The sequence below is a fragment of the Salmo salar genome, chromosome ssa01 (assembly GCF_905237065.1).
Source record: "Salmo salar chromosome ssa01, Ssal_v3.1, whole genome shotgun sequence".
Taxonomy (NCBI): Eukaryota; Metazoa; Chordata; class Actinopteri; order Salmoniformes; family Salmonidae; genus Salmo; species Salmo salar.
Window position 1 is genome coordinate 23,056,620 of NC_059442.1, and position 27,617 is coordinate 23,084,236.

At 42.4% G+C, this 27,617-nt stretch overlaps 4 protein-coding genes across 6 annotated transcripts; 3 read left to right on the forward strand and 1 right to left on the reverse strand.

The window, feature by feature from the left end:
• Positions 1–4,356: 4,356 nt before the first annotated feature.
• On the forward strand, positions 4,357–9,995 carry LOC106578183 (UDP-glucose 4-epimerase). The gene is made up of 11 exons (XM_045715064.1): positions 4,357–4,530; positions 5,986–6,146; positions 6,318–6,433; positions 6,626–6,739; positions 7,047–7,223; positions 7,375–7,488; positions 8,411–8,477; positions 8,643–8,728; positions 8,860–8,937; positions 9,156–9,270; positions 9,629–9,995. Exons 2-11 carry the CDS (start codon positions 5,993–5,995, stop codon positions 9,694–9,696), a joined length of 1,089 nt encoding a protein of 362 aa, XP_045571020.1. The 5' UTR covers positions 4,357–4,530; positions 5,986–5,992; the 3' UTR covers positions 9,697–9,995.
• A 386-nt stretch (positions 9,996–10,381) lies between these two features.
• Positions 10,382–14,578, forward strand: zbtb8a (zinc finger and BTB domain containing 8A). Of its 2 annotated transcripts, none has more exons than XM_014156955.2 (4): positions 10,382–10,601; positions 12,321–13,180; positions 13,275–13,444; positions 13,555–14,578. In XM_014156955.2, the coding sequence occupies exons 1-4, from the start codon at positions 10,537–10,539 to the stop codon at positions 13,873–13,875; spliced, it is 1,416 nt and encodes a 471-aa protein (XP_014012430.1). In that variant the 5' UTR covers positions 10,382–10,536; the 3' UTR covers positions 13,876–14,578. The 2 variants fall into 2 exon arrangements, with proteins under 2 accessions (XP_014012430.1, XP_045571031.1); XM_045715075.1 differs by lacking the exon at positions 10,382–10,601 and adding an exon at positions 10,642–10,837.
• A 689-nt stretch (positions 14,579–15,267) lies between these two features.
• On the forward strand, positions 15,268–19,036 carry hmgcl (3-hydroxy-3-methylglutaryl-CoA lyase). The gene is made up of 9 exons (XM_014157129.2): positions 15,268–15,534; positions 15,805–15,894; positions 16,125–16,232; positions 16,432–16,527; positions 16,743–16,891; positions 17,053–17,116; positions 17,285–17,473; positions 17,592–17,717; positions 17,975–19,036. Exons 1-9 carry the CDS (start codon positions 15,436–15,438, stop codon positions 18,074–18,076), a joined length of 1,023 nt encoding a protein of 340 aa, XP_014012604.1. The 5' UTR covers positions 15,268–15,435; the 3' UTR covers positions 18,077–19,036.
• Positions 19,037–20,044: 1,008 nt separating this feature from the next.
• Positions 20,045–26,581, reverse strand: gjb3 (gap junction protein beta 3). Of its 2 annotated transcripts, XM_014157241.2 has the most exons (3): positions 26,400–26,581; positions 25,834–25,986; positions 20,045–23,153 (listed from the first exon to the last, which is right to left on the reverse strand). In XM_014157241.2, the coding sequence occupies exon 3, from the start codon at positions 23,083–23,085 to the stop codon at positions 22,249–22,251; it is 837 nt and encodes a 278-aa protein (XP_014012716.1). In that variant the 5' UTR covers positions 23,086–23,153; positions 25,834–25,986; positions 26,400–26,581; the 3' UTR covers positions 20,045–22,248. The 2 variants fall into 2 exon arrangements, with proteins under 2 accessions (XP_014012716.1, XP_045571038.1); XM_045715082.1 differs by lacking the exon at positions 26,400–26,581 and having other exon boundaries at positions 25,834–26,285.
• Positions 26,582–27,617: the final 1,036 nt, after the last annotated feature.

Consider the following 27,617-nt stretch of genomic DNA (forward strand, 5'->3'; position numbering starts at 1 on the left):
GGGCTCTAACACAATGTCGTTCCCAAGTGTAGTTGGACAGGTCTCTGGGGGCTCTAACACAATGTCGTTCCCAAGTGTAGTTGGACAGGTCTCTGGGTGCTCTAACACAATGTCGTTCCCAAGTGTAGTTGGACAGGTCTCTGGGGGCTCTAACACAATGTCGTTCCCAAGTGTAGTTGGACAGGTCTCTGGGTGCTCTAACACAATGTCGTTCCCAAGTGTAGTTGGACAGGTCTCTGGGTGCTCTAACACAATGTCGTTCCCAAGTGTAGTTGGACAGGTCTCTGGGGGCTCTAACACAATGTCGTTCCCAAGTGTAGTTGGACAGGTCTCTGGGTGCTCTAACACAATGTCGTTCCCAAGTGTAGTTGGACAGGTCTCTGGGTGCTCTAACACAATGTCGTTCCCAAGTGTAGTTGGACAGGTCTCTGGGTGCTCTAACACAATGTCGTTCCCAAGTGTAGTTGGACAGGTCTCTGGGTGCTCTAACACAATGTCGTTCCCAAGTGTAGTTGGACAGGTCTCTGGGGGCTCTAACACAATGTCGTTCCCAAGTGTAGTTGGACAGGTCTCTGGGGGCTCTAACACAATGTCGTTCCCAAGTGTAGTTGGACAGGTCTCTGGGGGCTCTAACACAATGTTGTTCCCAAGTGTAGTTGGACAGGTCTCTGGGGGCTCTAACACAATGTCGTTCCCAGTGTAGTTGGACAGGTCTCTGGGGGCTCTAACACAATGTCGTTCCCAGTGTAGTTGGACAGGTCTCTGGGGGCTCTGGAGATGCGAGGGGCTGTGCGAGAGAGGAACGGCATATAGACATGTGAGCTTACATTCTGGCTGTTTTGACACAACATATCCACATGGCTTTTCAGAAATGTAATAATGTAGTGAATTTAAAAATATGATCTATAGTTAAGCGCAAAGTTATAAACCTATAAACCATGTGACAGCAACAATCTCTCTACTGTATTTATGGTCCAATAGCTTCTACCTGACTGATGCTATAATAAGAATTGATTATAGTCACCAGAGTAGCATGGTCCCTGTCCAGTGAGCCTCAGAGTGGTCCCTTTCCGACTGGCTGCCTCTCTCAGCTGACACAGGTTGGGGTAGGTACGTCCATCAGAGCCACACACAGAACCATGTGCCTCACTCATACACTTAAGTTCTGGTTCTCCCCTCCCACGGCACCTCCCCCTACGTCCTCTCCTGGTTCTCCTCTAGACGCAGCCAGCTACGGTGCTGGAGGAGCACCCCAAGGATCGGACTAACACACACACTCACACAGACACACACAACCACACCCCAGCCCAGGCCATAGCACATGCATCCCACAGCAAACACACACACACACACACACACACACACACACACACACACGCAGACACACACACACACACACACACACACACACACACACACACACACACACACACACACACACACACACACACACACACACACACACAAATGCTCTCTGAGTCAACCACAGACAGAGCAATTTCTTATTAGAAACTTACAGAGAGAGGAGACACCAAAGTATATCCAGCACCAAACGGCAGAAGGGTTGTTTCTGTAGAGTCAAATCCCCTGACTCAGTCCAAAGCTCGAGAAAGTTGATCCAGCTGTTAATCTGTGAAAGCCTGTGGTTCATGGGGCGGCAGGTAGCCTAGTGGTTAGAGCGTTGGGCCAGTAACTGAAAGGTTGCTGGATCGAATGCCTGAGCTGAGAAGGTAAAAATCTGTCGTTCTGCCCCTGAACAAGGCAGTTAACCCACTGTTCCTAGGCCGTCATTGTAAATAAGAATTTGTTCTTAACTGACTTGCCTCGTTAAATACATTTTAAAAATGTGTTGTTCTTCTCTGAGTTGAATAATAATGTTCCCTTTTGTATTTAGTGCCACGCTTTGTTTGGGCCTCCTGGATTGTTGGATTTTTATTTCTGTTTATCTGTGCTTGTTCCAAAAGTATTTTGTTTACCTTTCTCAAATATTTCCCCTCAGTTCATGTTTCCCCAGTTTTAGAGAATGCAATTCAATGAGGTGTGAGGAAATTGTACCCCCCAAATACTCAGCTCTTCTTTTCTCCCTCTTCTCTTCTCCATCACAGTGTCTGCCTCCGTCACAGTGTCTGCCTCCGTCACAGTGTCTGCCTCCATCACAGTGTCTGCCTGCGTCACAGTGTCTGCCTTGCTTCATGTGCCAGTGTTCCTTGGCAAGGCAGGACTGCCGCAAGGGTTTCAAAAATGGCACAACATATAAAAGAATGCCACTCAGTGTTTTATTTCATATAGGCATTCATGTGGGGATGCCTCCAGTCCTTTATATCTGTCAACTGCACAGACCATAAGGACCTTACAGATGACACACTGAAACACACATCTTCAATAATATAACATCTAAATGTAGATTTTATGATGAAATCCTTTCGGTTGTATCATCCCTCTCTCTCCCCTTGTCTCAGAGCCACACTCTCTAGTGGGGCAGTGGGACATTGCTGGGTCTGGCAACGCTTCGTGTCCGTCAGCGAATCTGTTTGCATTTGGGGAATAGACGGGAAAAAGTGTTATTTAATATCAGTTGTAATGTGCAATTTTGAAACATGTTTTTTATTCTTATTTGTTAAAGAAATTGTTTTAGGCCTACAAACAAAGAGGCATTGTTCTGCCTTGAGGGTTCGTGTTTCATTAGCGAAGACCCACTGGACACAGATGTCAATTTAATTTCCACATTGGTTCAATGTAATTTCATGGAAATGACGTGGAAACAACATTGATTCTATCAGTGTGTACCCATTGGGGAGAGCATCAACAAGCTTATAAATGTATTGTGGTGTGTGTGTGTGTGTGTGTGTGTGTGTGTGTGTGTGTGTGTGTGTGTGTGTGTGTGTGTGTGTGTGTGTGTGTGTGTGTGTGTGTGTGTGTGTGTGTGTGTGTGTGTGTGTGTGTGTGTGTGTGTGTGTGTGTGTGTGTGTGTGCGTGCGTGCGTGCGTGCGTGCGTGCACGCATTTGTGTGTGTGAGAGAAATAGAGAGAGAGAGACTTCCACAAGGCTGTGAACGATCTGATCGACAAAGGCAAGAAGGGCCTTCGATACCATCAAAAGGAACATCAAATTCGACATACCAATTAGGATCTGGCTAGGAATACTTGAATCAGTTGTAGAACCCATGGTCTTTATGGTTGTGAGGTCTGGGGTCCGCTCACCAACCAAGAATTCACTAAATGGGACAAACACCAAATTGAGACTCTGCATGCAGAATTCTGCAAACATATCCTCAGTGTACGATGTGGAACACCACATAATGCATAGAGAGCAGATTAAGGCCGATACCCACTAATTATAAAAATCCAGTAAAGAGCTGGACCTCACCTCACAACCATAAAGACCATGGGTTCTACAACTGATTTAAGTATTCCTAGCCAGATCCTAATTGGTATGTCGAATTTGATGTTCCTTTTGATGGCATCGAAGGCTCTTCTTGCCTTGTCGATGAACTCCCATATCTATTGGGTGAAATACCACAGTGTGCAATCACAGCAGCAAGATTTGTGAGCTTTTGCCACAAGAAAACAGCAACAAGTGAAGAACAACCCATATTTATTTTTATTTATTTTCCATTTAGTACTTTAACTATTTGCACATAGTTACAACAATGTATATCGACATCATATGACATTTGAAATGTCTTTATTCTTTTGGAACTTTATGAGTGTGATGTTTACAGTTCATTTTGTATTGTTTATTTCACTTTTGTTTATTCTCTACTTCACTTGCTTTGGCAAAGCCAATAAAGCCCTTTAAATTGAAATTGAATTGAGAGAGAGAGAGCGAGAGAGAGGAAGGGTTGAATTGTTTGACTTTTTTCTGAAGTTTCCATGCCTTAAATGTGGGCATAGATGGGTACATCTGGCCAGTAGTGCCCCAAGCTCTCTGCCACCACAGTCACTGTACTGTCTAATAGTCAAAGGCGTGGTTTCCATCGAGTGATTTCTGACGTCGGGGCATGTGAGGCTTCCTTGTTTGATGCCATTCACGTATCAGTGCCAGGAAGTTAGCGCAAGTAGTCCGTAGATTTTCTAACTGAACCAGGTGACTTTACAAAAATAAAAGTCCTCTCTGATAAATAGAAAATAGACAGTATTTCTGTAAGTCAAATATTATAATTTTTGATAATACAATTATAACATCTTAAGTCTCCACGAAGAGAAAGCTCTACTGCAGGAATATATGCTTAAAAAGTCAGGAGGAGGCACAAAAAAGTGGATATTATTAATTACAGAAAACATGGCTTTTATTTTGAGAAAAAAAACAGACCTACGCTACCGGATGTAGTATCTGATTGTTCTGACTTAACACAGCTCCACGTCTCTCTCTGAACAGGAAGCAAGAAATATGTCCGAACAGGACAGGGAGAGACGTCCCTTGTTTCAGGTGATAGCTTAATTCTGTCTAAGCAGTCCTTTACACACTCCTATATTCTTCGGACGTCTTCCTTCCCGCGAATAGAATTAATTTGGTGTAAAGGACGTACAAGTAAGTATTTTCATTCATGAATGATTTTCTGGGTGAATGACAGTGTTAGGATTTATCCAGTGATGACAGCTTAGCAATAACGAAAATCAGAAGAGTTGGATGAATGTTTACTGCCGCTATAGGCTGTATAATGGACTTAAGACTTTAGTGGCTGATGACTTATTACAGACAGGATTGAGAGAGTCAAGCATAACATAGCAGTCCAATGACAATTTTTAACTGACTGATTATGTTGTGTCTCCTTGATGTCAGGAAATGCACAAAAAAAGGCCAGGAATCAGTCTTATTCAGATGATGTTCAATGCAACTACAGTGTAATGTGATATTAGGGACACTGGCAATGTTCAAGAGGATCAAAACCGTAATGTCTCATGGGTAAATTGTGACTGACTGACTGACCGATCTACAAATAATAATGAGTAGTTATTTATGATGTAAAGTTATAAATAGGTTTGTAGATCAGTCAGTCACAATTTACCCATGATACATTACGGTTTTGATCCTCTCGAACACAGCCTCTCTTTACTGCACCAATGTTATCTTTTCATCCTCTATATCCTGGTCGTACAGGTGCACTGAATGGTGACGTGGATTGGGTGGGGTGGGGAACTGAAATTGAATAGTTGAACCGCATACCTATTTAAAAAATTCTAGCTTGACAAGCCCTCCAGATTTTATGGGTTGCTCTCTTAGACAAAAGGTAACCTGGGCTGTTCCTGAAATACTATTACAGTCTAATGAAAGTCAGATCAAATCAAAGTTTATTGGTTGTGTACACAGTTTGTGTTAGAGCACAAACAAAAATATAAACGCAACATGCAACAATTTCAAAGATTTGACTGAGTTACAGTTCATATAAGGAAATCAGTCAATTGAAATAAATTCATTAGACCCTAATCTATGGATTTCACATGACTGGGCAGGGGTTCTGCCATAGGTGGGCCTTGGAGGGCATAGGCCCAGCACTTGGCAGCCAGGCCAGGCCCAGCCAATCATGAGTTTTTCCCATGAAAGGGCTTTGTTACAGACAGAAATACTCCTCTGTCTGTAATACCAACACTTTACATTGGGTTTATATTTTTGTCCAGTGTAGCTCCTTACAATGCAGTAAAATGTCAAACAATTAAAATGTATGGGGAAAAATACAAGAAATTAAGAATGGTGGGGCAAATCAGATTTAACAAGCCAAATAGCACTGTAGCAATTATCAAATGCAATCTATACATGTGTACACTGGGAGAAATTACACAAGATAAGCAGGGAACATAAACTCTTAAGGGTTTGTGCATTCCTATAATCACACCATGAGTTGTTCACCATAAAACATTCTCCTCTGCATTTGTTTTTCCTGCAAAGCTCTAGTCAGACATTGATCTTTAGGAATTCAGTAAGGTAGATCTGAGCACGTCTCCAGATTGTTGCTGTGTCCACTAAATGTGTTGTCATGTGTTGCTGGTGTGTGATGTGTTCTGTCTTTGTAAGGCAGGCGGTCACGATGGCACAGAAGGTCCTGGTGACTGGGGGAGGAGGCTACATCGGCAGCCACTGTGTGGTGGAACTGATTGAGGCAGGATTCTGCCCTGTGGTCATAGATAACTTCAGCAATGCTGTCCGAGGTAAGTGTCCTTAGTTTGCCCGGCGTAACTTTGATAGTGATGTAACACACGCTATCGGTTTGACAGTTACTGTTTGTTTTGGGTGAGAACAGTTACAGTAAAGGTGTGTTTCTGTGTGTGTGCACATGCATGTGTGTTGATCATTGTTCCACATCCTGATGTTTCATGGAGGAGAAGGAGATGTCCCTGAGAGCCTGCGGAGGATAGAGAAGATCCTGGACACCAGCATTGAGTTCCATGAGCTGGACCTGCTGGACCGCCCAGGCTTGGAGAAGCTTTTCAAACAGGTTAGAAACTACACTCATCCCTGCTGAACAGTGTTCCAATGCATTTGCTTTAACTAGGCACCAGAGTTTTACTCTTCAGGTCATGTGGTCCGGGACAGCTCCTGGCCCTATTATTAGTTTTGCTCAAGACATCACTCTCCTTTGTCTTTATGAAGTGTTTACTTGTTTGTCGCTGTCTTAATGTCTTAACAGCATTCATTCAGTGCTGTAATGCATTTTGCTGGTCTGAAAGCGGTGGGTGAGTCAGTTGAGCAGCCATTGAGGTACTATCAGGTCAACCTCACTGCAACCATGAACTTGCTTGAGGTAAGTTAGAATACCTCAATCTCAGCTTGCCTTGCATCATTTGAAGTGACCTATTCTGTAATGGCTGCTTTCCGAGAACTGCTACCTAAGTGCATGGGTGCCGCTGTGTATTGATTTTATAACTTTGTAGCACTGTTCTTGTCTTTTACTTTATGACCTGCTACTAATGTTTACGTGTTGCTTGCAATAATCTCAACCAACCTCGGGACGTTAGTCTGTATGCTTAAGCGTGTGTGCTTTAGATTGCTGTCTCAACGGCTGCTGTCCGTGTGTGTGTGTGTCGTGTGTGCATCTGCATGTCTCCCAGGTGATGCAGACTCATGGCGTGCGCAATCTGGTCTTCAGCAGCTCAGCCACAGTGTATGGAGACCCCCAGTGGCTTCCCATAGATGAACAGCACCCTGTTGGGGGGTGCACCAACCCCTACGGCAAGACCAAGTACTTCATAGAGGAGATGATTATGGACCAGTGTAAGGCAGAGAAGGTACTGTACCTACCCCAGGCTCTCTATTCTTCAACACACACCCTGACCATCTGTCACATACATCCCATGCATGATAGATGTCCTGAATAACAGTTTGTATAACAATGTGTATAATGATAATAATGCCCATACTACTTCATGTATTCCACAGGACTGGAACGCGGTGCTGCTGCGGTATTTCAACCCCATTGGGGCTCACTCCTCTGGGCTCATCGGAGAAGACCCTCAGGGCATCCCCAACAACCTGCTGCCCTATGTCGCCCAGGTAACCACAAATAATGTTTATCCACCATGAATGATGTGGTATCCCACTTCGAACTATTGCTTTTCTAATTTCTGTTCTTTTCACCGGGATGTAGTTTTGTACTCTGAACAAAAAATATAAACGCAACATGTAAAGTGTTGGTCCCATGTTTCATGAGCTGAAATAAAAGAACCCAGAAATGTTCCATACACATAAAAAGCTTATTTCTCTGAAATGTTGTGCACAAATTTGTTTACATCCCTGTTAGTGAGCATTTCTCCTTTGCCAAGATAATCAATCCACCTGACAGGTGTGGCATATCAAGAAGCTGATTAAACAGCATGATCATTACACATGTGTACACAATGCCACAGATGTCTCAAGTTTTGAGGGGTGTGCAATTGTCATGCTGACTTCAGGAATGTCCACTAGAGCTGTTGCCAGATAATTGAATGTTCATTTCTCTACCATATGCCGCCCCCAACCTCGTTTTAGAGAATTTGGCATTACATACAACCGGCCTTGCAACCGGAGACCACGTGTATGGCGTCGTGTTTTGCGAGTGGTTTGCTGATGTCAAGGTTGTGAACAGAGTGCCCCATGGTATCAGGGGGGGTATGGGCAGGCATAAGCTACGAACAACAAACACAATTGCATTTTATCGATGGCAATTTGAATGCACAGAAATACCATGACGAGATCCTGAGGCCTATTGTGAGGCTCATTTCTTTTAAGGTATCGGTGACCAACAGATGCATATCTGTATTCCCAGTCATGTGAAATCCATAGATTAGCGGCTAATGAATTTAATTAAATTGACTCATTTCCTTATGAACTGTAACTCGGTAAAATCTTTGAAATTGTTGCATGTTGCATTTTTATATTTTTGTTGAGTGTAATGGACTTAACTTTAGGTGCTGTGGCTCTCTCTTCTCTAACCCAGGTTGCCATTGGGAGAAGAAAACACCTCAATGTGTTTGGGAATGACTACGACACTATTGATGGAACAGGTAATGATGACTGACTTTATGCTTAAAGAAAAAAGAGGATTGATTGACATTGTTTGAAAACAGCATTGAATAGAATTCAATCAGGCATAACCATGTCTGATGGTAAATGTCAAATCATATTGTACAGTAATGCATCCAATTGTGAATAATCCTTCTTCTCTTTAGGGGTGCGAGATTACATCCATGTTGTGGATTTGGCCAAAGGACACATAGCTGCTCTCAAGAAACTGAAGGACAATTGTGGATGCAAAGTACAGTATACAGGCTGGCTTACCTGACCCCACTGTTACATGTGTCCTGTCTTTCCTCATTCATTCACAATTGCTCTTGTCTCATCCATTGTCTTTTAGAAATGTGACATTTTCCCCTTATCTCCCTCTAGGTGTATAACTTAGGAACAGGAACGGGTTACTCTGTGCTACAGATGGTAAAGGCTATGGAGAAGGCCTCAGGGATAGAGGTGAGTGACTTGACCCTCTTTTAAAAACTTCAGAGCCTTCATCCATCAGTATTCCTGTATTTTATATTTATTACTTCTTAATTACAGGGAATGGAATCCTTTTTAGGTCTTCATGTGTAGAAAGCAGCTACTTCAAGCGATACCTGTCTGACCGCTAATTTCAGACCAAGCAATTTCACGTGGGGGTGGTTGTACTGTTATGATTGTCTTTGCCACAGATCATGTACCTGATTGCCCCTCGACGAGGAGGAGATGTAGCGTCCTGCTATGCTGACCCCCGTCTGGCTGAGAAAGAGCTGGGCTGGAAAGCTGACTTCAACCTGGAGAGAATGTGTAAGTAAACCTTTATTGAACTACCTACCACTTACTGTTACTCTGAGTTTATACATAATTTGTCAACACATCACAACAGCCCCAGTCCTCAGCACAATGCACAATCCTGATTCCATAGAGTGCAATGTATAATAATAATACGGGGCGGCAGGTAGCCTAGCTGTTTAGAGCATTGGGCCAGTAACCGAAAAGTTGCTGGTTCTAATCTCCAAGCCGACTAGGTGAAAAACTGTCAATGTGCCCTTGAGCAAGGCACTTAACCCTAATTGCTCCTGTAAGTTACCATGGTTAAGATAGATGATCTTCTGCTAAATGACTAAAATGTAATAATGTTATGCCTCTGGTTATGTCTTCCAAGGTAAGGACCTGTGGCGCTGGCAGTCCAAAAACCCAACCGGATTCACCAATAACGGCCCGTCTTCATGAGATGTTCATCTCATTGAGTACCTTCTTCACTTCCTCCTAAATTACTGGGCCAAAGCAAATTTTTCTATCACATTCACACATGAAGAGACCTCAAGACAAAATGAATGATTTATATTTCATAATGATTTAATATTATGTTGTTGATTCCTTACAGCTACTTTCACTAAGACTATTCTCTAATGCTTAAATAAAAAATACCATGTCTTGTCATTTATATGTATTGTCATAGACATGTTCTGTAATTATTTAATAGTTGAGTCTATAGACATAAAATGGGGAAATAAAGAAGTTATATTGTGTTTTGATTTCATTGGCCTCATTGATGACCCTGGTAAGAGTTGATGTGTTGGGGGGGAGTATTTGAGGAGTATTTCTCTTGCTAATACAGGAGTAATAAAGGCCAAGTTCACTAATTTTGTTGAACAATATTTATTTATGTTATTTTTATTGATTATTTGTTTTAAATTTAGATTTATCAGGGGGCGCTGCAGCACCCTCAGCACCATACTTCCTGCGGCTATGGGATAGGCTATGTTTTTTAAACAAATAATCTGTTCAAATTGTGTTTTAAACAAAAATTAGGAGGATCCGGTATTTTAGGAATGTTACTATTTCAACACTTTCCCATTTCAAGGCCGAAAAAGGCGAGTATAGTCTCTAAAAGGGGCACTTGTACTTTAAGTGGCTCCTTGGCCCTCGGGCGCTCAGTTAAACACCCACGTCAGCACTGCCGTTTTTTCTCGGTCTATAAACGGGTTTCGGTCTTTAGGGCTGAGCAGGAAGTGAAGCGAATGTGTACCCCGAACCAGTAAAAGAAGGAGTAAAATTGCCCCAAAAAAAATGGCAATGGTGACAGAGATGGGGGCGAATTTGGCATATCGGGCAACGGGCGAACCAAATCACCTGTGAGTATCGATACCTTTGTCGTGGGTAGAGCATTGGCTAGAGCATTGGCAGAAGCAGGGAGTGCGGGTAAGCAGTCTAGCCTATAGGGCGTAAGCGGGTCCTGCGGACATCGCTCGCCTGAGGAAAATGCACTAGGTTCCGCAGCACGGAAATTCCCCTCGCTGCTCGTAGGCTACTGAGCTCTGGAGTGTGGGCATGAAAGGGGTGATCAATGGATCCAAAATCGGGTGTGAAGGTGATGCGGTCCGTTGGCACCTGGGATATAACTATGATTCGTATTTGTTTGTGCTTGGTTGATTGAAGTCTACCATAATATCTCTGTTTTACTGTAATTCCATTGTGCGGGAGCTGTAAGTGGGCGTCTCCTGCGCTCGCGCACAGGCACTGAAGCTACCCGATTTTTATTTCGATGCGCTGTAGTAGCCTATTATTGTTCACAGTAATTTTAAGATATGGATACGTAAATGCTTTTGAATTAAATGGTATATTGATTTATATATATATATTTGGGGGAATTAGTTCGTTGTTTTGATGTATAGGGTATCCACTCCAACCGGGCGTTAAGTGGGCGCAGTGCTGCATGCAGCTCTTCGTGTATTCCATTTATTTATTACGAAATGCTGATATTTTTTAAAACGTTATCAGCTAATTAGATATAAGTAATTAGTGATAAATACATGCCTAAACGAGAAAATTTTGACATGGTTTTAAACAACCAATAAATCCACAAAGCAAATATACCCTCTGTGTATGAGAGCAGCACACATTCATAATCTCTCATTACTGTCGTTTTCTATTTGTGAAGAGTTTTCTGGTGAGGGTTTATTATTCTCCTGTGGGATGGTTGCAGGGTTTCGTTACCCGATGGTGTCAGTGAGTCGGGTGTAGCCCCTCAGATTGTAAAGCGCTTGATTGACGGCTGAGGCAACCACTCACGGTGCAGGTTGGGGACTAGTAGGCTGACTCTCTGAAGAGTTGGATCAATGGCGTATATAAACCCTGGATTGTAAATGTATGTATTGGCCATTGAGAGGCTTTGAAGACACGAGTCGGCCATATTGGCACTCCCTAGTAGGCCTAGTCCTCCATAGGAATGGAATACTGCTGTATTTCAATTAAATGTTTCAAAGACTTAAATTCATGTACTTTTTTTCCATCTTTTATTTTGCTGTAGCGGGAACAGTAACATTAGTAATCTAAAAAAATATAATACTTAAAGGAATTTTTTAAAATATCGTTTACAGTTATCTTATTTGTATGTTTAGCTCACATAATATAGTTTAAAGTATGGATTAAAATTAATGTTGCAAAAATGAATGTAGACATTAATAAAGTAATTACTATAGCTATAAAATCTTTTTTTACAACATGGGGGAGTGCCAAGATGGAGGCACAGTGGCTTCAACACAGCACCCCACAATTCATCTAGTGTGTATATAAATCATTGAGTTGGATTGGCTCCACCTAGAAAACAAAGGCAGTCAGTGATGGTTACACAAGAAGATGAAAATTGCAAATTTTGTAGTGTATAATTGTTTTCATAAATAATTCATTGAATTCACCTTTATTTCAGTTTATCTTGGTGGTGTGAATTCATATTTGTATGTTGAATGATTTTACAATCCAGATCATGTGATCAGTCTCAACAATTTTCCTCTTATTATAATTTGTGTGTGACATTATATTCACCTGTCACATATGTCTGTTGTGTGTTGCAGACAGGCCCAGCGGTGGTACCATACGGACATCACAGCCGATCACCAGAGCTATCTGCTGAAGCAGTTGGATAATCAGAGGCGTCAGGAGCTGTTCTGTGACTGCAACGTTCTGGTGGAGGGACAGCTTTTCAAGGCCCACCGCAATGTCCTTTTCGGCAGCAGCGGCTACTTCCGTATGCTGCTTTCCCATGGGGCCGATGACAACGCCGAGCCGGTCAGCACCTCCTTCGAGGTCTTTAGCCCCGACACGTTCACCGTCATCCTGGACTTCATCTACTCTGGACAGCTGGACCTCTCCAGCCACAATGTGATCGAGGTGATGTCCGCTGCCAGCTACCTGCAGATGAACAACGTCATCAGCTACTGCAAGGACTTCATCAAGTCCTCCCTGGAGATCAGTGCCAAAGAGGATGATGTCCGCTACCTCAGCTTGTCTGAGAACAGCTATCCTCAGGGGGGTAGGGAGGACAACGCCATAGACCACCAAGCAGCCACCTCCATCAGCCCTCCCTCTGCCCTCTGGACCCACGACAGCTCCAGGCCCCAGTCTTCCAGGTACTTGGTGAAGGAGTTGGACCTGGATGCTGCAGTCCTGAAGCAGGATCTCAGCTCCCCTCAGCCCAGCCAGCAGCACAGCCCTGAGGTGGAGGTGCTGCCGGATGCAGCGGAGCCCCAGTTTGCCCGGCCTCGTGCGGAGCGCAGACGGAAAGGGGCTGGCAAGAGGAAACCCTACTGCATGCGCTCCTCAACAGATGAGGCCCTGGCCATCCAAGAGGCCCGGTCACAAACGGCACAGAAGGCAGACGAACTGTATGCCACTCTACCTACCATTGTGGGTGTTGTGGGACTCTTTAACAAAGGTGAGTGCGGTGATATTATTATTGACCGTTATTAATTATTACGTTCTTAGGGTTAACACAGGTTCTAATTAATGTCCCCCTAATCTCACTTTAGACCCTAACCCCTCCATGCGCTTCAAGTGCCCGTTCTGCACTCACACGGTCAAGAGGAAGGCAGACCTGAAGAGGCACCTGCGCTGTCACACGGGCGAGCGGCCGTATCCCTGCCAGGCCTGCAACAAACGCTTCACCCGCCTGGAGCACCTTCGCAGCCACTTCGAGACGGTGAGTCATCTAGGGCTAAAACATGGTGGGCAGATTTACAGGTGTAGACATTCTATTAGTGTTTTTCCTGTATAATTTCTCAATTTGTTTCCCTGATTAATGCTCTACAGATCCATCAGGCCAGGAAGCTAGTGTGCAGGAAGTGTAAGCGTCAGGTGACAGAGCAGAGTGGGCGGGTAGTGTGTGAGGGCTTGCGGCGCTACCGCATGTGTACTGAGTGCATCCAGGAGACGGGCTGTGAGGATCTGCCTATCGATGGCCTGGAGGGGGCTAGCGAGGAGCCTGCCCTACTGCTGGGGGTGGACGGGGAGGAGGAGGATGGAGACACACAGAGGAGCTGGCTGGTAACCGATGATGATGACCTGGCAGAAGACTCAGGAGCTGACCTTATCATCCAGGAAGTGGAAGACAGCGATGAGGAGCTTCAGTGAATGTGTGTGTGTATGTGTGTGTGTGTGTGTGTGTGTGTGTGTGTGTGTGTGTGTGTGTGTGTGTGTGTGTGTGTGTGTGTGTTTGCTTGACTGGGCACTTTTGTGTATGAGTGTCTGCTATAATGTTTATTGTCAGTGATTATATATAAGCATCCACATTTTTAATGACTATTCATTGGAGAAAGTTATGTTGAATAATAATTGTTTATAACTGTAAATATTAGAATTTGTAATATAATAGACTGCTTTTATTCTTAACAAGACGTTTTCAAGCTTGTATTTTCAGTTTAATATGAAAAGACAAAGTGTTTGATATTCAATGTACAATGTATAATGTTACCATTTTGTTTGTCAGCTTTCATCTTTCTTTGCATCAAGAATATTAACACTTATTTCCAGCCAAATACTCCTCACACCTTTGATGTTAGTGAGGATTTTAAGGGACATCAAAGGGAAGTCAATGGTGTTTATATATGTTTGCCAATACCTTTCATGTTAAGTCAACTACAGTGGACAGTGTTTGCACGATTTTGTGTAGAGAATGTTTTACTCTGTTAATTGTTTACTATTAATTGTTTGTTTTTATTTACAAATGAATTACTACACATTATTTTGACCATGATTATTATTGATGTATCATCCATGTTTATTTATTATCTTTTCTACTTATTTTACACACATAAAATTTATATTTTTAAAGAAATTCCAAGTTGACTTTGTTTTATTGATTCATCAGGAAATGTCTTTCAATTTGAGTTTGATTATCTATGGTGGGGTCTAGGGCCATATTGCGGCTGTTCTTTGCTCACAAATGGTTTATAATGTTGTAAACCATTTAAACCAAAGTCAAAATAAAGATTATGAGATAGAATAAAACATTAAAGTTAAAGAAACTACAGTCATTCACGTTCATGATGTAACTTCGCTTTCCAATATCCTTTTCAGAACAATTGGAGGTGTTTCAAGTCAACTTTACACCTGGTGCAAATGTAGGCTATATCTGGGCTGGTCAGTAGGTGGTGGTAATGTACCACTTTTTTTGTGGAGTAGAGGACCAGCAGAAGAAATTGTTGTGTGCTGAGGCAGTGAAGAAAGTACAGTAGGGTGGGTCAAGGGTGAGGAATCCTGAGAGTATACGAGATTTGACTTCAGAAGAGTTACAGGGTGTGTTGAGTGGTGGTGTCCCGTCCTCCCAGGCCGTTGGCATGGTGCAGGAGCAGATAGGGTCAAAGTAGTGGAATGGGTTAGTGGGTTTTTAATGAGTGTAGGTGTTAACTGCAGAGAATAACCTGGGTGTATGGGATGTTACTGCAGAAGAGTTAATGGGGTGGTGATTTGAATTTTTCGGGAATAGTGGTATATAGGGGTAGGGTTAGTTGGTGGTGCAATTTTTTCATAAGAACAGGAATAATGAAGAGAATTGAACGTAGGTAGGTCGTGGCTGGCCTCACACTTCAGTACAGTAGGTGGCGGTGTATGCACCTTAAAGTTGGATGCTATCTGCCAACCCAATCCCAAAGAAGAAGAAGAAACGTACGTCACTGCTAAGGCTGGACGAACATGGCGGCTGTCATGAGATTTGTCAACAGAAGCACCTTTGGTTCTAGAGTGGGTCATCAATGTTTATCCTTCAGTTGTTCAGCAGCAGTGGCGAAATCAGTAAGTCCGTGTGTTTTCTTTCTTCAACGTCTCTCCAGTGCAGTGGCTTGTTTAAAAAAAAATTCATTTTATTAGCCTAACTTAGCTAGCTAAGGTTACAGCAGTACTAGCTAACTTTTGGTTAAAATTAATGCTAAAGACCGCTTTTAAAATGTGTGTGAAATACTCTATTTTGGTATAACGGGCAATGTCATAGCCATAATGTATGTATGTGTGTTTACTTGTAGTTAGCTACATGTACTGTCTCACACTTACCTCTGTTGTCAACAGGTTCAGGTTGGTGCATCTGCAGGGAAGGCTCTACCAGAGAGGGTAAAGATAGTGGAGGTTGGACCCAGAGATGGTCTTCAGAATGAAAAGGTATAGTAGTATTCCACTTTATTAGGATTTGATGCTTTTTTTGCTGAGTCCACCGGTGAATTACATATTTTTGGTGGTCCATTGAATTGAGCAGGTGTGGCTGGGTGGGTGTCGCTCAAACTCAAGAGTAACCAGGAAGTATTTTTACAGTTCTGGGGAACTGTGTCAAAAGCCACCTGTTGCAGATGTTATTGTCATAACTCATGTCTCTCTCCTGCTGTCCCTGTCAGACTCTTGTCCCTACTGAAGTTAAGATTCACCTGATTAACATGCTCTCAGAGGCGGGTCTTCCTGTCATTGAAGCCACAAGCTTTGTCTCTCCAAAATGGGTCCCACAGGTAGCTTACTGGAGTGTTTTGTTTACTCAACAACATGTCCTTTCACATTGTATATTCCAGATCATCACTGAATATCGGTGTCCATGTGACTACCATAGTTTGCTTTACAGATGTTTATTATGGATACTGTATTCATTCAATTATGAAAATAGTTGCAATTGCATAATTTGTGATGTGTCCTGTCCCTCCTGATTGACAGATGGCCGACCAGGTAGAGGTGATGAAGGGGATCAACAGACGGCCTGGTGTGTCCTATCCCGTACTGACCCCCAACCTCAAGGGCTTCCAGGCAGCTGTACATACCTCTGATTGGCTCCATGCACATGTTACTGTGCTTACTGTGTCACCTCAACATCAAATAGACACATAACAGAAACACATATGTTTGCGTAACTCATGTAACTCAGTAACTTAATAATTCCATCAAAGCTAATTATTAAACCATTGTAAGCACTGTGGTATTTTTAGAGTGTAGGTATTGAGCAAGTATGTTGCTGGTTATTTTCTCAGGTGAAGGCAGGAGCAGCAGAGGTGGCCATATTTGGGGCTGCCTCTGAGCTGTTTAGTAAGAAGAACATCAACTGCTCTGTGGATGAGAGCCTGCAGCGCTTTGAGGAGGTCACCAAAGCAGCCAAAGAGGCCGGTGTGCGAGTCAGAGGGTAAGATTGACAGACAGACACGGAGAAGCAGAGGAAGAAAATGGGAGCGGTCGTGATTTTCAATGGGAAAGTCTGTAAAATGCTGTAGGGTTGTTTACTCTAAGACGTCAGGTTGTTTGACTCCAGGGCATCAGTCTCACCTCCTTGCTCTGTTCCCTCAGGTATGTGTCATGTGTGCTGGGATGCCCATATGAGGGCCAGGTGTCACCAGACAAAGTGGCTCAGGTGAGTTCCTCTGACTCAGACCAAGCCCAGCATTCTATTACTTGTCACTGAGAACAGTCTCTTCAGCTTCCCTTATAAATGTAATTATACTCCAAATAGATTTTATTAACAGTGTCATAGAGGTTTAAACCCGCTTGAAGATTTCATCTGTTGCTTTCTCTAATGCAGGTAGCCAAGCGTCTGTATAGAATGGGTTGCTATGAGATCTCTCTGGGCGACACCATAGGTGTGGGCACACCGGGCGGCATGACTGAGATGCTGGAGGCAGTGAGCAGGGAGGTACCTGTTGACGCCTTGGCAGTCCACTGCCATGACACCTATGGTCAGGCTCTGGCCAACATCCTCATCGCCCTGCAGGTACTGCACAGTAAGACCTGAAACTGAGTGCAATATAGAGGCCTCTCTGATTTGGTGTATAAAAAGTACTGCAATACTTCTGGCATACATTTGATGAAGATGCTGTTTATTTTTGCAGATGGGCATCAGTGTTGTGGACTCGTCCGTGGCTGGCCTGGGAGGGTGTCCATATGCACAAGGGGCTTCTGGGAATGTGGCCACAGAGGATGTGGTGTACATGCTGCATGGACTCGGCATTCAGACAGTGAGAATTCACCTCTTCCCTCTCTTTTTTTTTATCAGTCTCCCTCTTTCACGTCCTCCCTCAGTCCAATAGGTCTGGCAATCTGTTATGAGATAATGTTCTACTTCCTGTGTATTGAAAAATGAATTGTCTTCGGTGTTTACATTTAACACAACACGTTTGATCTGGAGGAGTCCCAGTTCTCTTTTTAAACTGGTCAGTACACATGTAAAGTTCCCTGTTTCAGTGTGTGACTCTGTTGTCCTCCTCTGTCTCAGGGAGTGGACCTGCCCAAGCTGATGGATGCTGGAGCATTCATCTGTAGTTCCCTGAACAGAAAGACTAGCTCTAAAGTGGCCCAGGCAACCTGCAAACTCTGAACCTGGCTCCACGAAGGCCTATAAGAGGGATGTCACGAATGATACCTACAGATATGGCCAGATATGGCATTACCAAGGCAAGGCACACACACACCTGTGCCACTTAGATGTAATATACTTTGATTTAGCTGTAGGTAAAAACGGTTGTAAGAACTGTGTGTGTTCCGTTATTTGATATAAGTCAAGTACCTTTCTTATAAATGAAAACATCAAAATAGTTGGAAAGCCTTGCTCAAGTGGTGCCTTCTCATTCTTCTCATGTCCTCCATACACCTGGTGCCTTGTTGTCCTCTCCCTCTGTGTGTTACATGATCATTGCAAATGCACAAACGGTTTATTCAGAGTAAATTATGCTGTTGAATATGTATCTCATACCAAACTTAAATCAACAAAGTTAAATGAAGGGATTATTGACACTTATTGTTGTATTGACCATTTGGGTGTGTCCTTATTTGTATATAACAGCCTTGTCCTTATTTGTCAATCTTCATGTTCAGCCAGCTGTTGGAACTGTGGCTAAGGGATGGGTAATGCCAGTATATTGCAGTAGGTATCTAAAACGGGCCTTGATGGTTGCAGAGTGGAATAGAAAACAGATCTATTGATGAGAATCAACAAATTGATTTCTATTATGGGACAGGGAGTCACAGGATTTAGCCATTGTGTTGTCATGTTTGTTATTGTCATCTTCCAAATCTTCCGACTATCCTTACTTGAAAACCACTTGGGATTTGCAAACCTACCATATTAGGGCAGTCAAGTCCGTCATTCCAGCAGTTGGAATAGAATTTGAATGTTTTTGTCTGTTTAATTCTTGGTTTTGGTGTGTCTCATTGTGAATGGAAATATTTATTGTAAAAGGTTGCACTTCTGAAATGACGCTGTTAGAAAAGTTTATCACAAATCTAAGGAAGCTAAATTCTTTGCTGTATTTAAAAATAAAAAAAACGTACTCTTTAATGAATGTGTTATGCATATTTAATCGAACAAATTGCATAACCTTGTGCATTTACACAGCCAGTGTCTGTGACACAGCTACGGAAGTGTAGCTGAAATATCTACCAGCATGACACTGCCTACTCAACCAGGAAATAGAGATGAATCACCTAGAGTTCTGGTGAGTTTATAACACTAGACTAGCTGAGGAATCCACATTGGGGCGGCAGGTAGCCTAGTGGTTAGAGTGTTGGGCCAGTAACCGAAAGGTTGCTAGATCGAATCCCTGAGCTGACAAGGTAAAAATCTGTCGTTCTGCCCCTGAACAAGGCAGTTAACCCACTGTTCCTAGGCCGTCATTGTAAATAAGAATTTGTTCTTAACTGACTTGCGTAGTTAAAGGTAAAACATGTTTTTTTTTTTTTATCACTCCAAAACCAATCAAAGGCGGTACCATTGAGATACTTGTAAACCATAGGACGTACTGTACAGGAATCCAATCGGAGTCTTCTATAGACTAAGGGCTGGATTTAATCTGTATCGCTGAAGTTCATTGTTACAGCGTGATAGAAATGTAAAGGCAATGTTCCCGCGTTAGCGGAGACTGCATTCACGGTAAACGCTGCATATGTCAGCTCAGTCGAAAATGTAGATCAAGCAATCTGTAACGCTTAAGCGATACTGATTGAATGGAACCCTAACCGTCATCTCAGTGGTGGGAGGTAATGGTTGAGGTTGGGAGGTTGGGAAATTCTATTCACTCTCTGTGCATGTGTGTACATTAATGAATTAAACATCCTGTATAACAGGACGTCATTGCCCTGTGCTACTGGCTTGGTCCTGTATGTCACGTGGGGCTGTTAAGGTCCCGATTAGACATGTTCTGATCTAGTCACTCAGGCTAAGTCAGACAGAAATGTGGCCAAATATCTAATATTACTGAATACCGAGTTACCTGAAGAGTAATTTTCCAGATAAAGTGAAACAGTAACAGGAATGAAGTCCACTACTGTAATATGAATGATACCAAAGTAAAATAAATGTTCATATTTTATTTATAAAAAAATAATGTACAAAACAGAAGTTTGAAGCTGATTGTGAAGGTTCTGTTCCTGACAATGTGAGGCTATCAGGTGTCCACACCATTGTTCACTGAGAAACACTGTTTTATCCACTTTTCTCTGTAGTCAGATTTTGTGCTCCAGCTTTCCAAGATGCCAGCATTTACTTGCATACGTGGACTTGATAAATTAAACAGCAGCATTCCTTGTCTCTCATTTGAATCAACATAGGCCTTGGATGAGGAACGTTTGTGTACAAGCATGTACAAACACAGACAATCTGTTGTGGCATTACAACATAAATATGAGAGGAACCATGCAGATGTAGTCTTGTAATAGAGTAAAAACAATTTCAAAAGTGATTAAATGATTGAGGAGCTTCTATTAGAATGCATGCTTTAAATCAAACAAAATAAATGATTAATTATGTTGCACCATCGCCAAGTAGTGGTAAGCCACTGTCCAGTTTAGACTAATCTTGCACCAACACTGTCAAAGCAAAGATATTTGTTATCATTCTGTTGTCTCATATTGAAGTCATAAAACAGAGAGTATACAAATGTCTTTGAGGCAAGTAACAACACATTTCAGTAATTAATAAGCAAATCTCTGAAATGCATTTTCTTTCTAGTAGTCCCTGTTTCTAGAGCTCCTTAGCACACCTCCAAAGTATCGGTGATGTGGGTGAATACCTCTGCCAGGTGTGTCTTGAATAGATGCTTGTCACTGACAAAATAGTTCCCTGTGAGCATTTCACTCTTCGCCCTCCCACCTCTTAGCTTATGTTCCCTCAAATATTTTTTGGCACAGAGCAAATTTCAGGTCTGCTGAGCGCTTTAAGTTACAGGTTCAGACGGTGGTCAAGAAGGCTACTGTGGCTATTTGATCATAATGTAGGTCTACCAGAGTGGCCTACCATTTAAAAAATTACCTTGTCCTTCAGACAAGGAGGTGACTGAAAAGGTAATTGTATTGTTTGAGGTAAGAAACCACTTTACAAAATAACATGCAGTATTATTCCCAAAACATTATTTCAGAGAATATGACAAATTATGTTACCCTCTGCTGCCTATTGGCTACTTCGCTTAGTCAAACCTGTCTCAAAATACAACACTGCCCCTTTAAGACAAAAAAAAAGCTCATACTCAACTCGCATTTTCAAAGAAATGTACACGTTTTGTGCTCTTGTATGAAGCAATCACTCCCCCATTGCTGACTACAAATTATTATTATTTATAACTGGGCTAATAACTCACTAACTAGCAAAGGATATGAACAAAATGTGCACATGTGGCTACATGCAGCTCTTGCTTTGATAAATAAAAAAGTGCATCTACTCACGACCGCTCATGCTGTAAACACAGTCAAGTTCAAAGCGAATGGCACAGATCCATATATGGCAATGATCAATTTGCATTTATAAACTGGGTGGTTCGAGCCCTGAATGCTGACTGGCTGAAAGCTGTGGTACATCAGACTGTTCTAATTACATTGGTAACCAGTTTATAATAGCAATAAGGCACTTCGGGGGTTTGTGGTATATGGCAAATATATCACGGCTAAGGACTGTGTCCAGGCACTCCGCATTGCGTCGTGCGTAAGAACAGCCCTTCTTATGCACGATGTATATTGGCCATAAACCACACCCCCGTGGGCCTAATTTCTTAAATAGGCCTACTGCAGCTCTGATTGGTTATGCTACACCAGTCTGTGTAGAGTACGGTCTGAGTCGTGCGTGTCAATGCAATAGAATCCTACTCCGATGCGTTTTGCCTGCAAAAAATGTATTCCATAGTGACAGTAGTTTTGCATGCTAACTCTTGCATAGTACATTTTGTTTCGCTATGTTGCATTGAAAGGGAAACATTGATAGTAAAGGGAAATGGGTTGGAAGGGTTGGTCATTCAGTCTGGCAGTAGGAGTTTAGTTGTATAAAATGGAATGTGGCTCACGACAGGGTTGTCTAGTCCCAGGGTCATGGACATCAATACAAAGCCTTGCTCCATGGCAGTATAAGGCAGTAATAGCTAGGGCAGTAGAGACTTTGAGAAAAGTCTGTCTCTCATACAAAGTCTTACAGGAGGACCAGCTTGAACAGGCTTGAACAATGAGGTGAGGCCTGGCTCCATAGGCCTCCATGTTTGGTTCAGTCTTGGGATAGAGTGGACATCCACTCTAGGACAGATTAGGGGCAGACGCATGCATGTGAGCCGGTAAGGTGGCTTGAAGGTGGCCTGGAAACTGGGGCTTTAAGGATTGTTTCTCCAGCCGAGACATAGGTAGAGTGCTGCAGTCGCTGCAGGAATTCTCCTTGTTGTACCGTTCATGCAAGGCCAAGGTGCGCGCTCTTCTCTTCATCTTTTGTGCCATGCGAGCGACACGCTTGGAGACGAGGTAGATGATCTCACAGACGTTGAGCACGATGCAGAGGGCCGAGGCGCCCACCATGAAGTAGGTGAAGACCTTCTTCTCTGTGGGGTGGCCGATGTAGCAGTCCACCTGATTGGGGCAGGGGCTGACCTCACACTTGACCAGCCTGGGCAAGTAGAAGCTGTCATAGATTTTGTGGAGGATGTAGAGGAAGGAGATCTCGATGCCTGTCTTGACGAAGAGGCTGATCAGGTAGGTCCACCAGAGGCCGCCGTGCTTTTTGCCTGTGTTCTCGTACAGCTTGGTCTTGTTGCCATGCTTGGCGTGGTACTTCCGCTCACGTTCATCGCGATATGCCACATGCATCACCACCATCAAGGAGGGGCAGGTGACGAAGATGAGCTGCAGGGCCCACAGGCGGATGTGGGAGATGGGGAAGTAGTGGTCATAGCAGACGTTAGCACAGCCGGGCTGCTTGGTGTTGCAGTCAAAGTCCTTCTGCTCATCGCCCCACACGCGTTCCGCCGCCACCACGTACACCATTACCCTGAACACAAACACCACAGAGAGCCAGATACGACCGAACGCAGTGGAGTACTTATTCACCCCACTCAGGAGGGCTTGGAAGGTCTTCCAATCCATGATTGGGGCTGGATGTTGACAGCCCCCTTTTTAGAATGAGCTTTCTTTAGCTTGATTATTGGATCAACCTGAGTAGATAAAAGAGAAGATGGGGGAGAGAGGCATCACTATAACCTGGATCATGGTATAAATTCATTTCACAATCTTCACAAACACGTGAAGATTTTTGGGGTGTAGGGCTATTACTTTGATGTGCCTTTTATAGGAACCAGAAGTATAATATCTATTTTTTGAGAAATTGACTTGAATGCAGTGGCATTTTGTTTCCCCTTTTCAATAGATTTGTCATTAGTTTACTTCCACATATCCCATATGTTGACATGCATATAAAGTGAACTTTGTCAACAAAGATCACTTTTTATCCTTGTAATATTTACCTGAGAAGGTTTACACAACCAAAAAGTTTTACACACAGGTACAGTGCATTCGGAAAGTATTCAGACCGTTTGAATTTTTGCACATTTTGTTTCGTTACAGCCTTATTCTAAAATTCATTAAACTGTTTTCTCCCCCTCAAGCTACACACAATACCCCATAATGACAAAGCAAAAACAGGTTTTTAGAAATGTTTGCATAAAATAAAATAATAATATCACATTTAGATAAGTATTCAGACCCTTTACTCAGTACTTTGTTGAAGCACCTTTGACAGCGATTACAGCCAAGAGTCTTCTTGGGTATGATGCTACAAGCTTGGCACACCTGTATTTGGGGAGTTTCTCCCATTCTTCTCTGCAGATCTTCTCAAGTTCTGTCAGGTTGGATGGGGGGGGGTGTCACTGCACTGCTATTTTCAGGTCTTTCCAGAGATGTTTGATCGGGTTCAAAACCGGGCTCTGGCTGGGCCACTCAAGGACATTGAGATTTGTCCTGAAGCCACTCCTGCGTTGTCTTGGCTGTGTGCTTAGGGACGTTGTCCTGTTGGACGGTAAACCTTCGCCCCAGTCTGAGGTCCTGAGCACTCTGGAGCAGGTTTTCATCAAGGATCTCTCTGTACTTTGCTCCATTCATCTTTCCCTTGATCCTGACTAGTCTCACAGTCCCTGCCGCTGAAAAACTGCCACCACCATGCTCACCGTAGGGATGGTGCCAGGTTTCTTCCAGACATGACGTTTGGCATTCAGGCCGAAGATTTCAATCTTGGTTTCATCAGACCAGACAATCTTGTTTCTCATGGTCTGAGAGTCTTTACGTGACTTTTGGCAAACTCCAAGCGGGCTGTCATGTGCCTTTTACTGAGGAGTGGCTTCCGTCTAGCCACTCTACCATAAAGGTCTGATTGGTGGAGTGCTGCAGAGATTGTTGACCTTCTGGAAGGTTCTCCCATCTCCACAGAAGAACTCTGGAGCTCTGTCAGAGTAACCATCGGGTTCTTGATGGACTCCAATCAAGTTGTAGAAACATCTCTAGGATGACCAATGGGAAACAGGATGCACATGACCTCAAATTCGAGTCTCATAGCAAAGGGTCTGAATACTTACAGTACCAGGCAAAAGTTTAGACACACCTAATCATTCCAGGGTTTTTCTTTATTTGTACTATTTTCTACATTGTAGAATAATAGTGAATACATTTTAGTCATTTAGCAGACGCTCTTATCCAGAGCAATTTACAGTAGTGAATGCATACATCTCATAAAAAAAATTCTCCATACTGGTCTCTCATGGGAATCGAACCCACAACCCTGGCATTGCAAACACCATGCTCTACCAACTGAGCCACACGGGACTGAATACATCAAAACTATGAAATAACACATATGGAAAAAAGTGTTGTACGAATCAAAATATATTTTATATTTGTTTAACACTTTTTGGGTTACTACATGATTCCATATGTGTCATTTCATAGCTGTGATGTCTTCACTATTATAGAAAATAGTAAAAATAAAGAAAACCCCTGGAATGAGTAGGTGTGTCCAAACTTTTGACTGGTACTGTATGTAAATAAGGTATTTATTTGTAATACATTTGCAAACATTTCTAAAAACCTGTTTTGTCATTATGGGGTATTTAATTTAATACATTTTAGAATAAGGCTGTAATGTAACAAAATGTGGAAAAAGTCAAGGTGTCTGAATACTTTCCGAATGCACTGTAAATGTGGCAATTGATCAATTCGAATTTGGGGGGGGGGGATTACAATTGGGCAAGGTGGGAATGCAAATGAAGGCATATGCAGCTATAGTAGGTCTTGGTTTAACTTGCTTTACCACACACTGACCTAGCTATAACAGTTGGGATGTCTGTGATATTGGATAAGTATGATTTTCCTAATAAATCTGATTTTTACTGTTTGGCTGTACAGGGAAGGACATCAGTGCCATCATCTTTCTAAAAAATGTTCTTTGTTCCCCTCATTGCTTATGCCTGCTTAGAAATGTAACATGTTGGTATAAAGCCAATGTGAACTGTTCAAACATTATCCCCAAAAAAGGAATGGATACAGTTCAACGTACAGGCACCATGGTTCTTCATCAAACTAGCTTTTACTCATAACCTCTTCTATTGCGCATTTTCAGGTGGCTGAGTATAAACTTTTATGATACATTGGTACAATGTACGGTAAATCTCTGAATTTTGTCAAACAACTTAAACGGAATAGGTGACGCATGTCAAAACGTAGGCTACAATTCAACACCAACGCAATAAAACAATACAAATGCCTACACCCCATGCTCAACTAATTCACACAGCAAAAGTAAGTAACAGATTATATTTAAAAATAGATAGCCTACATTCCACTTACTTAACAAATGTTAATCCGTTGTTTGTGCCTTTGTTCATAAATCACTTTTCTTTTTCTGTAGATTTGTCTTGGGTTAATTCGTTTTACGCAGAGATTTAGCCCGCTCTACAGGTAGACCGTCGTTGCCTTGAGTAATGGGTATTTGGAGTATGCCTGTGGGTGGGGGAAAAAATTCTTGTAGCTTTAGGATTTACAGATTTTTTTTTCGCTGGAATACACAACTCTTCGCTCTTTTATGATCAGTCTGATGCATCCACTAATCACACTAGTTCGATAGATATCTGCCTCCTGACAGTCCAGACTGCACTTTACAATGATAAAGAAATTGTGACTTTGTCCTTCACATGGCCTATTATATGTAAAATACAATAAAAACACATCTGGTTTGGCTAATTATCAAACTATGTTAATCCCTTAGTAGCACAAAAGCAAATAGACCCATTTTATATAGTTTACTGTGTCCATCAATTAGAGCTCAGATATTATGGTTAATGTCAGATGATTCTTAGTGACAACAATGGATTAGCCTAATAATGTTTTGGTGAAAGAACTACAATATTACATACTCAAACCGATTTTTTTTTAAAATTACAAACACAATAAATAGTTTCCATGCAGAGTCCTTTCTTCCAGTTAAAACTTGTTCCAGAAGGCCTCCAGCCCTCCACTAACATAAGAGACCACCACACCCAGAGGTGAATAACAGTTGTTGTTCTTCTGCTGTTCCTCGCACCTGATTGGTGGAAAGTATCAAAGGTTTACCTGGTGCAAGGTAACTCTATTGTGGGATGAAGAGGTGGGGCATGGCAGTGGGTGAGAGGGAGGGGGGCACTCTCAAATCATCAAGGGAATTAATCCTTTCAACTTTTTCCATAAAGGCAAAACAATGACTTATCATATTACCTGTTACTTACTGTATCTTCTACCTGTGTGAAACAGGATGGGAAATCTGACACCACTTGAAGCTGGGTTGTCACTCCTACCATTTCATTGGCTCTTCCGACAGTATCCACTCCTGGCTGAACCCTACATCACAGCCACTAACAACGCATATGCCTGGAATCCTTACATCATAACTTCCTATCAAGCACTTTGAGTTTAGAGACTGAATGGGTTTTAATGTTGTAAAGCAAGCGTGGGTCAAATTATTCAAGTAGTATATTAAGTAGGGGAGGTTCATAGATTTGAAGTACAATGAAATTATCATTATTATTAGGTTTTGTTTGTAGTCAACATTTGGGTTTCTGAATTGGTATAGTATAATGAATGCTGACCAAGTGGTGGTGTTTTTTTTTCTCTGGGAAAATAAGTGTTTCATTGTCTCTTTTTGGAAGGTTTCTTAGGGCTATAATCTTGGAGGGAGCAAGTGAACATATTTCTACCAAATTGAAAAAGGCCTGGAAATGTTTTGTTTGTTTTTAACAAGGGTTAGCAAATACATACACACAACAAATAGTGTATAACTATTTGTTGGTGTTTTTAAAATACTATGTTTGGGTTTGTGTGTACTATTTCTTTTGGGTTTGGTGATATTTACATTTGCTGAAGGGCCACGATATCTTAAAGGGGCATGCACACATATGGAATTTTAGAAGTTTTATTTTCTGAGTTTTAATTAAATATGTGATAAGGGAATGTTCTGGGAACCTGGGATCCAACATGTAGAAAATGTGATGGCTTTTGCTTTAATTTGTCTAATATAATAAGAAACACTGTTTTGAAAGGGTGGTATGACTTTTGACCTCTATCATGGCACTCCTTTGTGGTCTGATCAGCCTCATGGG